This window comes from Emys orbicularis, chromosome 5 (genome assembly GCF_028017835.1).
Source record: "Emys orbicularis isolate rEmyOrb1 chromosome 5, rEmyOrb1.hap1, whole genome shotgun sequence".
Classification (NCBI taxonomy): Eukaryota; Metazoa; Chordata; order Testudines; family Emydidae; genus Emys; species Emys orbicularis.
The window spans coordinates 61,562,115-61,576,723 of record NC_088687.1 but is presented as its reverse complement, the minus strand read 5'-3'; the positions used below and the strand labels follow the sequence as shown (position 1 = coordinate 61,576,723).

The 14,609-nt window shown below is 39.2% G+C and overlaps 1 protein-coding gene across 3 annotated transcripts in view; it reads left to right on the top strand.

Annotated features, from left to right (window-relative positions):
- FBXW7 (F-box and WD repeat domain containing 7) overlaps positions 1-14,609 on the top strand; it is a 133,466-nt gene that overhangs the window by 102,665 nt on the left and 16,192 nt on the right. For all 3 annotated transcript variants that reach the window (XM_065404806.1, XM_065404808.1, XM_065404807.1), the window contains exons 4-5: positions 4,823-4,957; positions 9,963-10,086. In XM_065404806.1, coding sequence (XP_065260878.1) covers positions 4,823-4,957; positions 9,963-10,086 — 259 coding nt within the window. The remainder of the gene's footprint in view (positions 1-4,822; positions 4,958-9,962; positions 10,087-14,609) is intronic.

The following is a 14,609-nucleotide window of genomic DNA, read 5'->3' as shown; positions in this document are numbered from 1 at the left end:
CCATTCTGAAAACTGACCATTTATTCCTACCCTTTGTTTCCTATCTTTTAACCAGTTACCAATCCATGAGAGGACCTTCCCTCTTATCCCATGACAGCTTCAGTCAACATAGTTATGTGTTGCCCTGCACACTACGTTTATCCAATCCAAATAAATGTTTGAGGGAACTGAAGGCAGTGTTTTCAACAGCAAAACCAACACACTGGTTCACCCTCCCAAAAGGAGATCAGGAAGAGCCCCTTCTCTCCATCTTCAGGTATCTCTGTAAGACACACCTTTCAACCACTAAAAGAATTCAACAGCACACTAAAAAGTAATAACCTAGATTAAACCTAGAGCAGGTCAAAGTATGAATATGCTCAGAGTAGGAAAGAGATCTAATTGCCTCCACCCAGCTAGTCCACAATATGTGTTTTTAGTCCATGTAGTGGTCTTTACTATTACAGTGTTAAATATTATATAAATGCTTCTTGATAGTAAGGCACAAAAACAGGAGTGGGAGGAAAAAAAGGAGGGAGTGAGGCTGACATCTTTATAGCCCAAATGGGTTCAGAAATCAAGAACAATTTTTTAATGTTTTCGGGAGAAAAACCTTTATTTAAATAGCAAAGTGAAAGAACTAGCTGGAGTTTCATTCAGTGTGAGCCTACATGCAGTTTTCACACACCAGCATTGATGTGGCGTGGTCAGCGCATACAAATTCACTGCATTCTCCACATTGCTTGCAGCTCTTGTGGTCAAATGACCTTGAGCAAATGTGGCAGCATCCACTGTCAAGTCTGCAGGGTGATCCCATGGTATCTGGTTTTTTCATAGTAGCCAAGGGATGAGAGTGCTGCTTTGATGGGCATGGTGAGATGATGGATATCAAGGATTCTTCTCTTTATATGTGCATCTTCGAGTCATTCTCCTAGATTGACAAGGAATAAGTGCCTTGTTTTCGTTGAGTGTGGTGCCAAGCAGGATCACTGCTGACTCAAATAAGGAACCCGGGATTCCAGCAACATCACGCATGTTGAAGAAAAGAAACATTGGCCATCTTTTTATCTTGCACCCACAGGAGTACATTCTTGCAAGATGGTCCATGTTGTTGACAGCACTTTTAGTGTCATAATGGAGAATTATGTGGGGTTTCTTTTTGTCTCCTCCTAGAACCTTGTCATGATGCATCGTCGATAGTAGTATTACCAACTTGCCCTTCTTTGGAACATAGGAAGCCAGGGTAAGTGGCCCAGCAAACCTGAACACTGATGGCAGTTTTTCTCTGCTCCAATGTGGATGCATCTCACTTGGTACATCTGGCTTGTTTCATTGGATTGTTCCAACATAGGCCAAATTTTCATTAAGTAGATCTTCAGTAAGCTTAATACTGGTGAAGTTATCCCCAACTATGTTTCTTCCAGTCTTATACCAGGGCTGAACATAAGCTCCTCATCATCTGAAAATGAACCTGATGAACAGTCAATGGAAATGTAGTCTTCCTTTTTAGAGCTACTCTTGACATGATCTGGCACAACATCACTGTCATCTAATAAGCTGTCATCACAAAACAACTTACTGTCAGTGTTGCAAATAATTTTTCTAAGATCAGAAGCAGAATATCATGCCCGTTTGTTCACCTTCTTGAATTGCGCAGCACAGAAAATGCCCTCAAGAGTCTTGTTAGTCTGCAGTGTTTGGAGCACAATACCTAGACAGACAATCCCCTCAAGAGTGGTAGGCAGAGAGCCACCATTAGTCCACTGTGTTGAGGATACCTAACAAGCCCGGATTTGAAAGGACCAACCTCCCTGGAGTACCTTCTACCGTAGGGTAACTGTATGCAGCAACCGCTGTCACTGCAATCCATTATCCAGTTAGCATATGCTAACTATTACAGTACAAGATACTCGCACTAGAAGCAAATGTGTACACAGAGCTACTAAAAACAGGATAGTGCAATATGTTTGGGCTACATTTGTGCCCCACATACTGTTTTAATACAGAAAAAATATTTTTCATGCTAAATTACATTTTTTTTAATTTAGCTGAATTGTGTTCATGTGCCTAGGTAACTGTGTCCTAAAACTGCATAATTGGAGGGCCACTGGTTCATGAGTTATCACAACATATATGCTCACAGGGTACAACATTCCCATGAATGTGGAGGAAGGATAATGGAGCTTTTTTGCCTGGAACATTTTTAGGAATCTAAAATGTTTGAGTTGCTCAGTAACAAAAATGTTTGAAATTTTGCATCATTGCTTGGCACCTATTTACTTTACTTTTTAGTTTACAAACATGTTCACTGTTATTGTTTATACAAAATGCACACTTACTCCTTCCCCTCTGTCTCTGCTGAATGTGCTGTGTGCCATTTTTTGCTAACAGGTCAATCTATAGATCACAGAGATGCTAATCTAATGAAGATAATTATGTCATTCCCCCATTAATATATATAGTTGTATTTATCTGGCAAGACTACTCACTCAACAAAATTTTCCACACCAAATATTTTTCCTCAGAGATCTGTTACTGACTATTACCAGTTTATTTTTAAAAACATGGAAGACCAATCGGGAGAGCTCCCTAGAGTAAACGTCTTTTAGCAGTTGATTGCTTGGAAGGGTCTTAAGGTTGTTGCCTCTAGCCAACCTATAAAGCTGAAGGAATAGATTTCACTGTGTCTTAAAGTTTGTTTTCCCCTGTGTAGGGGGAGGAGGAGGGAAGCAGTGTGTGCCTCTCAGTTTAGTTCTACATGGTATTTTATCAGTAAAGATAAGAGTAAGGAATACTTAAACTGATGTGCAATATTGTCATCAGAATTTAGGGGCCATTAACAATTTTTATCGATTTACAACTACAGCAAACATCTGCCGCAGCACAAAATGTTGATATTCAAGTTCTTTGAATTATTTTTACTATATTAATTACTAACAGAATTGGATTAGAATGATTTTGAAAGTTATGAGAGACTAATACAGATACTGTGGCTTCAGTGTATTTTCTCTTTTGTTTTCCTATAATTCAAAAGTAGTTTGATCAGATTAAATGTTGCAAACATTTCTAGATAGTGTCAACTAGTGTCTTGGAATAAAAAACAAAACAGTTTTAAAACAGCTGATGACATAAGCAGCTGCTGTGTATGTACACTAACTACTTTACTTAAAAGGATTTTCAGAAGTATGGTTTATTGTTTGTCTGATAGTTTTGATATCTATGGTTTATTGTTTGTATGATTGATAGTTTTCAATTGAGATCGTTCCCACTGAAAGCGTCCTATTGTAAAGCTCTAAAAGCTGTTGATAGGAGCATCTTTGAAACCTCCACTGAGATCATGTTTTTCAAAAAATATATATTTTTAAATTTTTAAATCCCAGACATACTTCTGCCAGTCTACATCATCTCGTCAGTTGTCAGCAGGGAATGCTATGGTTCAGGTTTCAGTCTCCTCTAACATCGCATCTCAGTCCTCAAACCTTGCCAATGTCTTGCAACAAAAAGTGTGAAGTCAGGAGCTAATTTTCCTAATATTTCTAATGAGTTAATTAAAAAAATTTCTTAAAACTACAAAGATAACTTTTTACATCATAAAGAAGAGTAAATTACTGTTCTACTCACAGTTCATCTTTCTGACTTCTACTCTATCCTTAACTTGCCTCACTAGGCATTGCAGTACATGGTCAGTAATAATATACCCTAATTTCAAATCCAAAGAATGATAATGCACAATATGGCAAATCTATGTCTTGAGGCACAGGTTAAGGTGGTATATGAATCTTAATTCTAAGCTATCTTGCTTTTTCATATTTCAGTCAGCCCTTTCAACTGTAATGTAATGTGTTAATTTACTTGCATATGCCATTCTAGAACCCATATGTTCAAAAATATGAATATGAATCTACTTAGAAAACACTGTTGCTGTTTCATTTTCTGTCCTCTTACACTTCGTTCATGCTCTAATTTGATTGCTAAATCAGTTCTTTCTATTGTTTTTTCTCTTGAAATTGTTTTTGCATAACAAATCAAAATCTGTTGAGCACAGATGAGGTTGAGAAAGACATGCTTGTCAGATATGCCATATATTCAGTTATTAATTTTTCTGCAAATGATGCTGCTAATCTGCTGTACTCTCAGATGAGTGCCTATTTAAAATCACCAAATTTTATGCTGCCCATTAGTAAGAATGTGAAGTAAGAAAATTACTAGTCAAAATTCCCTGTTTACTTAGTAAATTGGGGTTTACAAAATCAAATATTGGTTTACAGCCAGGATTCTGAAATATAACATTGTGGCAGATGAACATATAGTAGTAGTAATCTTTGGGCAATAAGCAAAGTGATGTATTTTAGAGAAAGTTGCCACTTGGTGTTTTTTGGTTTGGTTCTCTCCCCACACCCTATTTAAAGTTTCTAATGAAACAGTGAAATTTTGATGGTTGAAATTGGACATTTCATTTGAATACCCATTGGAGTGAGTACTCTTGCATTAATCACTTCACTCTCAACACATTCTAAATTGGTTTTAAAACAGTGTACAATTTTTTAGCTATTCATGTTGTATTTTAATGTTATAGATCATACTCATCAACACAATAGATACATTTCTCTATTGGCACTTGAGTTTGGGTTCTAAACATTTTCCATCAATTTTATTTTGCTTAATTTCAAATGATTATCACAAAAAAACTAACAAATTATTTTGTGTGGGTAAGGTATTTACCCATAGGAAGCCTAAACACACTGTCGTTGGGTATCCTGCATATTCACTTTTTTGCAATGTAGCTTATAAGTATTGTATACTAAAATAGTACAAACACTGAACATATCTTTCTCTCTTATAGAGCTGGAGTGGACCAGAGAAGTTACTTGCTTTAGATGAACTCATTGATAGTTGTGAACCAACACAAGTGAAACATATGATGCAAGTGATAGAGCCCCAGTTTCAACGAGATTTTATTTCCTTGCTCCCAAAAGAGGTGAGGATTATCAGTTAATGCTGGGCTATGGGTGCTGTTTGACTATGTAACGCATCATCTATTACCTTTAAACATTTCCATACTAATTATGGTATTCAGTATTGTCAATTTAACGCTGTTAATTGGTGTTAAAGAGGACTACAAGTTGACAAACTGCCATGTCTTAATAATGTAATTCTCAGATTAATGTATGATTTTGAGATAAAGGCCAGATTTTTTAAGATATTTAGGCACCGTTTGGGATTTTCAGAAGTTCCTATTTCCATCTTTAGGCACCTTAAAAACTTTTAAAAATCTGTCCAAGTGACTTTCTTTCAACTACTGAGATAAGTTCCATGTTGTACTATAAGTCATTTGAGTTCTTTCAGCTTAGATAGGTTTTCTTTAACCACGTTTTCCTTCCGGTTATTTAGTGTCTTGTCTCTGACTGATTTGCCAGATTTAGTCTTGCCATATATTCTGTATCATCAGCGTGTACGTTTTGATCATCATCCCCTCCACATTTTGAAGAGACAACAAAATACTCAACATATACAAATTTATTCTTGATTTGTAACATGCACCTATCATTCTCCAAGTGTATGCATTATTAAATCTGCATTGTCTGTTAATGTTACTTACATAATTAAAAGAGAACTTGACAAATTCCCCAGCAACAAGGACCCGAAAACTCCAATCCCCTTATTCTAACCCCCAGTCAATCCCATGGGTAAACAAATATCTTTCAATATACCCTGTAGGTCAACAACTCAGACTCTGTCAGGTCAATAGGGAAGCAAGTACTAGATTCAAGGATCCTCCATTGAGAACATACAGCCTAAGGAATGTTGGTGAGAGTACTTCTGAAGTAGTCCACAGTTGGTATAGAGTAGTATGAGAGAGGTGGTCCATTAGGCTATGTCTATGCTATGGGAGCATAGCCCCCTAGCAGAGGCCGAGTGTACACTGACAAGGAGTTTTTCTGTTGGTTTATGAACACCACCTTCCTGAATGTCATTAGCTACGTTGACAGAAGCATTCTTCCACTGGCATAGCTGAATCTGCAATGGAGGTTTTTTGTCTTTTTCACACTCCTGGCCGACATAGCTATGCTGATATATCTTTAATTGTTGACCAAGCCTTAGATATCCAGGCCCTAAAACAAATTTCTTAGTTATTAGAGGGTTAGTGAAAATTAGTGGCTTTACTGCTGACTGGTTTTTATGGTATACCTGACTGTTTTTCACGTGGGTGTCCAACTACCCAGTACCTACTAGTTTGTTCCCTATTAAAAATTTTGTTTCTGGTTTTAATTACTTTATTAGCGAAGAGATTTTCTTGGTAGAAATGTGGATTTTTCTTTTCCTACACCTTTTAAAGCATTCTGAGTAGTCTTATGCTGGTGTTAGAATATGTTCCGTATGTTCTTCATGTGTATTAAGACTGTTCTTATGTTCCATTCTCTGGCATTCCTTTCAGCGTAAGCTATATATTTTTAATACTTAGATAGTCATGGCCCCTCTTTTCCTTTCATGTGCTAGTGTAGTACCTTCATAACTGTGGAAAGTGTCATAGCCATACTTTGGGGTTAATTGGATCACTTTTTGTTAGGGGATGGAAGTAATATATACTATGAATATTAAATATGCACAGTTCATGTAACTAATATTGACATATGTGTTTTCTGCACCCAGTTTCTTTGGAATCCTTCACTTGTTTGAGAGGAATACTATGGGGAAAGAAACATACCATGTTGTGTTATTCCTAGAGAAGCTGCCCAAAGCCTTCTATAATTCAGAAGCACAAGAGGGTTGGGGGGGGAGGTGTAGGAATCTTACATTTTGAAAGGAGGGAAGATGCTTTATCACTCCTACAGTTTGGAAAACTGGATACATGTAATGAATATCACCAATGCTTAAATCTCAGTTGCCCTCACATGATTTAGCACCCAAACTAGTCCAACTACAAATAATCCTCTTCTTATGTTGTGTATCATTTGTGCTGTCCTTGCTCTTAGTCTTAAAGACTATATCTACACTGCAATTAAACACCCTCAGCTGGCCTATGGCAGCTGACAGGCTCACCAGGCTTGGGCTGTGGGGCTGGGAGGATCCAGAGCCCCGGCTCTAGCACAAGCCCAAACATCTACACCACAATTTTACAGTCCCACAGTCTGTTCCATGAGCCTGAGTCATGGGCTGGCCACAGGTGTTTAACTGCAGTGTAGTCATGCCCCAAAATAACTTTTTGTATAGAAAATAATTCCCTCCCAGTATTAAAGTGTCATACTTAACCACAAATCTATTTACCTTTCATTTATTTTTCCTGATACCAATGCTAAATATTGAAATTACTTGTGTTTAGTTTAGGAGTTTCTAGATATCTTTCTTGCTTACTGAAACTTGAACATTAATGCAACAAAAGAAACTCATCAATACCTATAATGACCTCCTATGAGGTCATACACAATGTTGTGATTGAATGAATGTATGCCTGGGGTGACCAGAAGATGAAAATGATTTGTATAAGAGGGATCTTATTCAAAGATGTCTTCAGCAATGGCAAGGGAATACAGTAGAGGAAAAGCCAAATATATGCCTTCCCTCCCCAAGTTTTCTTTAGTGTGAAAGTCCTTCTAAAAGAAACTGGCACCCAAGATATTTTGGGAGCAAGGGATACTGTATCTTGCTTTTCTCATTAAAATATTAGAAAGAATCATTGGTATTGAATTGTTTGGACCAAGTCTAAAAAATTCCATAGTTCCTTCCACTCCAGGAAATAAAATGCAAGAAGTGTGACTTAGAGAGACACTGCCAATAATTTAGAGGATTTTACCCTTCAGCTATGCCCAATAAATAATTCAAACATGTATATTTATGATGCTTCATTACTGGATATCACTAATCCTTTAAAGGATGATAGCCCTAAATACAGCACTTAGGCAGCAGGGGCCCAATCTTTGGCTCTGTCTTAGTTGCATTTGGGACTAGATCCAAGGGTTTGGGACAAATGTTAGGCCACCTTTATGCACCCACAATCCTAGTGCCAGCAGTGAGCTGGTTTGACCCTCGATACAATTTAGGCCACATGTAGATTAAAACAGGTTGCATTTTAAAACATGTTAGTTAACATACTTTAATGAAGTATTGATTCTAAACAAAATCTTTACACCTAATGTAAGCAGGGTAAGTTGTGTTTAAAAATATCTGATCAGAAACACCCAGAGACAAAAATGGGATATATTTCATGTGCCTCTGTCTTACTGACATGCCAACTGTCTGCTGTAATTCACATAAAATCAACATTTCCAAACTTCAGTAACTACTGTTATTTCTTCCTTTTTGGGTGTTTTTGTTTTGTTTGGAAGGTAGGTTGTGGGTGGGTCAACTTCATTTTTTGTTTTTTATTAAATGTAAATAAAATAATGCCAACAAAAAAACAAAACACAAAGGCACATACTAGAGGTCAGAGTAGATAACCTGACCTCCATGATAAATGAGAAGATTATTCTGCCTCATATTGGACACTTGTCAATAGCTACTCTTTCTGATCACAAATAGTTTTTCTGTTAGCCACTCCTATCCAATTTTTTCTCAAAACTTTTTTCTGCAGTGATGTATTAGCTACTGATGTGGATTTGCTGCTTGGACCCTGTGTTTATCGCTTTGTTTTTCATTTTCAGTGATTGGATGGATGTGTGTTACTTCTGTCAGCAGAAGAGCAGTGTCAGTAGCATCCTGGATAGCTCCAGAAACTGAGGACTGATGTCCTTGATTTTGTTTTAGATGTCTTCTGTTGCTCATCCAGGACTGATGTTCAGGAGTTTGTATAACATATGACAGTAGAGCAGCTTGTATGTAGCTGTCTAGTTTTATTTTGGTCACCATTTGGTTTAATCCAGCCAGCTGGTGACTAAATTAACTCAATAACCTCTAATGTTACCATCTAGCTAAGTTCAAATTCTACTTTATTTCTTAGTACTTAATGGGAATTTTAAAATGCAGCACATAAACATACTGAAATCTACAATCTACATTAATATGATGTATTATATCCCTTATTCACCCTAGAAGTCCATAAAACATCTTGTAAAATTAAAGAATATTTTTGCATTCTGTTCAGTAAATAGGTTATATACCTGTTTGATCAACTGCATTTGCACACTGTTTTTCAACTCAAGCACACATGGAACTTAACTGTTCCACTATTTAAGCTCTGCAGAATGGCATATAAGCATGGCAAGATAATTTACTCCATGGGGTCATCTTATGCTTACTATATGAAACAAGCTCAGTTTTCAATTTTACAGTTGGGACAGTCACTATATTTTTGTATGTTTGCTGTGATAACATTGCACTCAACCCAGTATCTGTTTTGAAATTCATTGTTTGTTCATTTGTTTCTATTGGCACAAACTGTTTCTACTACAGAAACTTACTTTGTAAATTTACTAAGGAATCACAAAACTGTGTCTTTGTCATTTGTTTAGGTTGGTGTTCTGTGTGAATGTTTTATTGTGCATTTTTAATTAGACTTCAGTTTTTACTGCTTGCTAACTTTTATTTAGGAAGCATATTTTTTTCACTGGTCCCGCAAATATCCACTGTTCTTTGCACTGTCAAATCCATTTCTCACAATAACCTTGCTTTGGGCTGAATATTAATTAAATGATCAAATATTATAATATACCACAAACTAATCATCTCTAGTTTCTGATAACTTATAATTTGCATAACTTAGTTTTATTACATAGGTCTTACACTCAATAGTCAATGGTCCCACCTGGCACCTCGTTTCTTTTAAAGAAAATATTTCCCAGGTAACATTTTTTCATGGATCTCAAGTTATTATTAAAACTATTTTGTCTAGCAGTACTTTGCTCCTATAGGAATGTACTGTAGCTCTCTAATACTTCTGGACCTGTTTGATATTTCAATTTATTGTTTTAATACATCTATTTTGACTGTCTGCATCTCAATCTCTGTGTTCTGTGAATGACAGAGATTAATCTCCTACCTCTTTACAGTTGGCACTATATGTGCTTTCATTCCTGGAACCCAAGGACCTTCTGCAGGCAGCACAGACATGCCGTTATTGGAGAATTCTGGCTGAGGATAACCTTTTGTGGAGAGAGAAATGCAAGGAGGAGGGTAAGGCTCAGGAAAAATGCTAACATAGTGGTAGAAGCAGCTATGGGTGTTCATCTTCATTTATGTAAGAAGCATAAAATTTTTAGAAAGGAATTCAGTTGAGTGTGAATTTGTTACTAATGCTTGACCTCTGTAATAAATATCTTTGAAGCAGAGGTAGAAAATATTTTAAAATAAACTACAGTTAAATGTTAACATTATATCTATAAATAGGTTATATGTAGTATAAAGACCTATATATGCTGTATCCATTTGGTACAGTATATAGACTATTAAATGATTTTTGCAATTTAGAGTTAATTTTCATACAGACTACCACAGAATACTTTACAGTTACCGGGAGAATAGAAAGAATGCTTTAAAGAGTTTGGGTACAGTGACTCATACAAACAAAAGGAAAGTGATGTACAGTGAGAGCAAAAGGCACTGAATTGTGAAATTGATAAAGGTACAAGTATTCTTGCAGTAACAAGGGGAGAATAGAATGATGTAGTAATTAGGGGAAAAGTGAGATCAGTGTGGTCTAGTGCCAATTGTAGGCTCAGTGAACAGGGAGGTTTCAAAGTTAGACTTGAAGAAAAGTGGTAATTTAATGGCTCAGGTAGAGGCAGAGTTTCCATAAACAAAAGAGGGTGCAGCCTACAGTGGTGTGGCAGAATCCCTGTGAAGAGTCAAAGAAGAGCACCGTGAAATAGGCAAGATAATAGATTTGTATAGGGTCGGAGAGAAAACAGCAAGACCTTGGAGAGTTTGAAAAACATGTAGATCTATTTTTACTTGTATGAATAGGGAGCCAGTGTAGGGATGGAGCACATGGATGCAGTCCTTCTTTGAGTCGTGGTCCTTGTGCATATTCCACTCTAAGTGTCCGTATGCTCCATGCACCTGAGACTGGAAGATTTCTGCTAGCAGTGTCCATTGGTCCGTGCCTGCACCCCTACTTTCCTCATGCTTTAAAACAAAGGCATGAAGGTTTGACTTGGACCAACTGCCTTTCCATTTCTTTTTACCATCCATGGTCTAAGACAGAACCCCTCTGTGTCCACGGTATTAGCTAGCGTTTTTCTTCTTCAAGCTTGTTCTTATGTGTAAATAGTTTTTAAGTGTAGTTTTTAGTAGTTTAGGGTTAGGGGTTCCCCCACTCCACCAAAGCTCTTCTCCATATGGGGTGCCTAGTTATTATGTCCAGGGTCCGGGTTTCAAGAATTGTGTGTCCTGCACCTGGACTTTTCAGTCAGTGACGACGACAACAAACACCTCTCCTGCTTCAGGGAAGCTTTATGTCCCCTCCAAGTGCAGCATCTGCTGGTTCTTCCCAAGCTGAACCTGTCAAGTCCGTGAGTACAGGCTCTGAAGATTCCTAATGGCCTGCAATGATGAGGCCCCACTACGATCCTTCCTGTGCCCCATTTGGTGGCTGCCTGCCTTTTTTTTTTCCTCCAGGCTTGGCATCTGATAACATCTGACAGCTGTGTTTATCACCAATGGATACATAGTTGAGTTCCTTTCCCTCCCCCGTTCCTCTCCACGGACCACCCCCGTCCCACAAGAGGATTCTCCGACAAGAAGTAGACCTTCTACTCCATCTGGGAGCCACAGAACTGGTACCTCTTCAGCATAGGAGAAAAGGGTTTTACTCCAGATATTTCCTCATCTCCAAGAAGAAAAGAGGTTGATACTAGCTGTCAGACAATTAAATGTTTTTATCTGCATTCTGAGATTCAGAATGATCACCCTGGACTCAGCTCTTGATTTAAAGGACGGTCATTTCCACATAGACATTTATCATGCACGCGGGAGATTCCCGATATTCACCAAGGACCTGGACCACTACCAATGCAGAATGCTCCCCTTCAGCCTCTCACCAGCACTGAATGTATTCACTAAAGTGCTATTGCTAGTGACAGCCCATCTCCACTGTAAGGGTTCTTCAGTGTTCCCCTACCTTAAGGACTTGTTACTCATGGGAGATCTCTACATGAAGTACGGGAAACCAGACAGTCCCTACTCAGTCTCCAAATAAAGGTAGAAAAGTAAATTTTAGTTCCCACACTGACTACAGACCTTATTGGGGCAACCTTAGATTCAAACAGTGCCAAGACATCCCTACCTCAGGACAGATTCTCAGACAGGATCTCATCATGCAGCATCAATGGAGCCACCAGATGACAGTTCAAACTTGTCTAATCCTCCTAGGTCACATGGCCTCGTATGCCTACATGACACCTTTGCAGGGCTTCACCTTTGATGCTTATAGGCCAAAAAAGCACAGTCTGACAAACTGGCCTCTCCCCCCCACAAAACTCAGGCTTCTCTCTCCTGAGAAGTGAGAAACAGGCTGTGTAGCGTTTCCCTTTGTCCCTCCCCCAACCACAAAAAGACTGATCACAAACGCTTCCTACCAGAATGGAGAGCTTAGCTGGACGAGCATGTGGCACAAAGTATCTGGACCCACCAAGAATCCCACCTTTGCATAAACCTTCTGGAGCTGTGTACAATGCACAAAACCTGTAAACAGTTCCTGCCATTATAGAGTCATAGAACTTAAGGCCAGAAGGGACCACCAGATCATCTAATGTGACTTCCTGTATCTTACAGGCCGCCAACATCACCCTGCATCAGCACACTGAGTCCAACAACCAAACTTAGAGCAAAGTATTGTAGATCACAGGAGACTGCCTGTGACACGTACCTAGAGAATAGAAGGGATAGAGGTGCACCAGTGCCCAAGTCCCCCGCAATAGAAGGGAAATGTTTAACGATGATCTTGGCAAGTGATCACTAACACATTGCAGAAGGTGGCCAAAAAAAACAAACAAAACCCACAACAACCCCAAACCCCAAGGTCACTGCCAACCTGACCTACGGAAAATTCCTTCCCAACTCCATATATGGCAACCCGTTAGACCCTGAGCACATGAGCAAGAACCAGCCAGCCAACAACCTGAGAGAGAGAACGCTTGGTGCTATCTCAGAGCCCTATCCCTCACTGTCCAACGTCCCACCTCCAGCCATGCCAATCCTTGAGGAAGGAGATTTAAAAAAAAAATACATAGGGAGGGGAGTGGAATGGAATACCTTTCTGACTCCTGAATGTGGACAGCTGAAATCCTGAAACATGAGCTTTTAGGAGCATAAGACCTAAACCAGAAGTGGACCCCAAGGTTGCTGAGCTCTGCCTCTCACCATCGCAGGCAACCCTGTCATATAAACACACTCATAAATCTGTCCAGCTCTCTCGCAAAACTAATTTAGTTGGCTGCCCCCATTTATTTGGACTTTATATGTCCATATGTGAGGTGGTTTGACTTTTTGTCCTCTGGGTATAGATTATGTAGGCTGGACCCTGGGCCCCTGTGTAGGCAGCTGAAACAGGTCTGTTTGTTGGTGCCTTGCTCTCTGATGGTGTGGGGCAGAGCTGATATAATCAGGGAAACTTGCTAGGCAAACTCAAGAGGTATGAACAGAAGAAGCTAATGAGGCAGTTTAGAGAGACTCTGAGAGGCTTTCCTTGCAGGTTTGCTACTACATGTGATTTCAAGATGGCCAGCAATGGAACAGTGGTGGTGACCTACAGTGGATGTGCCATGTTTTCTTGTCTTCCTGAAGCCAGAAGGGACTTCCTGTGCATTAAGTGCAAGTTGGTGGCTGTGCTGGAGGAGAAGAGCCTTGGAATGGAGCGCAAGTAGAGACATTATTGAGAATCAGAGAAGCTGAGGAGTTTCTAGACAGCCACGTTCAGGAAACATCAGTATGCCAGGTTCAAAGAAGAAAGAAGCTGGCCAGCAAGGAGTCAGAGGGAGAAGAAGTCAGAGAGGAGGCCTAGCAGTTCATAAGGGGCAAGAAGTTATGGCAACATTCTACACAGACGAGGATGGGTAAGCAGTGGCCACCAGCGAGAAGAGGACCAGGAGGAATTCCACACAGCTAGAAGCTTCCAATCAATACCAAGTTCTTGACAAGGAACTGTGGAAGATATCTCTGAAGATCCAGCTGATCCAAGGGAATGGAGGGATGTATGGAACATACCTGTGAATGGCAGCTTGGCCCAACCTGTAAGAAACCAAGTTTGCCCACAAACATATCTCCAGCTGTCTAAGGGAAACAGACCATTCTTGTTGAGGATTCAATACCCAGAAGAATTCAAAGAACATTCTGCAAAGGACAGATGGACAGACAAATAGAATGGTGTGTTTTCTTCCTGGAGCCAAGACATGAAATGTAATTCTAAGACTGCATAGGCTTTTGAAGTCAATGGGCAAGGATCTATGGATGATGGATGGTTCAAACTGGCAATAATGACACTGTTGTGTGATATCTCGGCAGATGATAACTGACTTCAGGAAAAGAATGTCCAAGTGATTTTCCCTGAGATCCTTTCTGTCCCAGGACTGAAGGAAGACAGAAGGTAGAAGATTCTGGAAGTGACGTGATATAGGGTGAATGGGTTTAATTTTGTAGAACATTTGGTCCACCTTCTGTGGGGATAGACGACTTGTATAGTTCAGATGTCCTCCACCTCA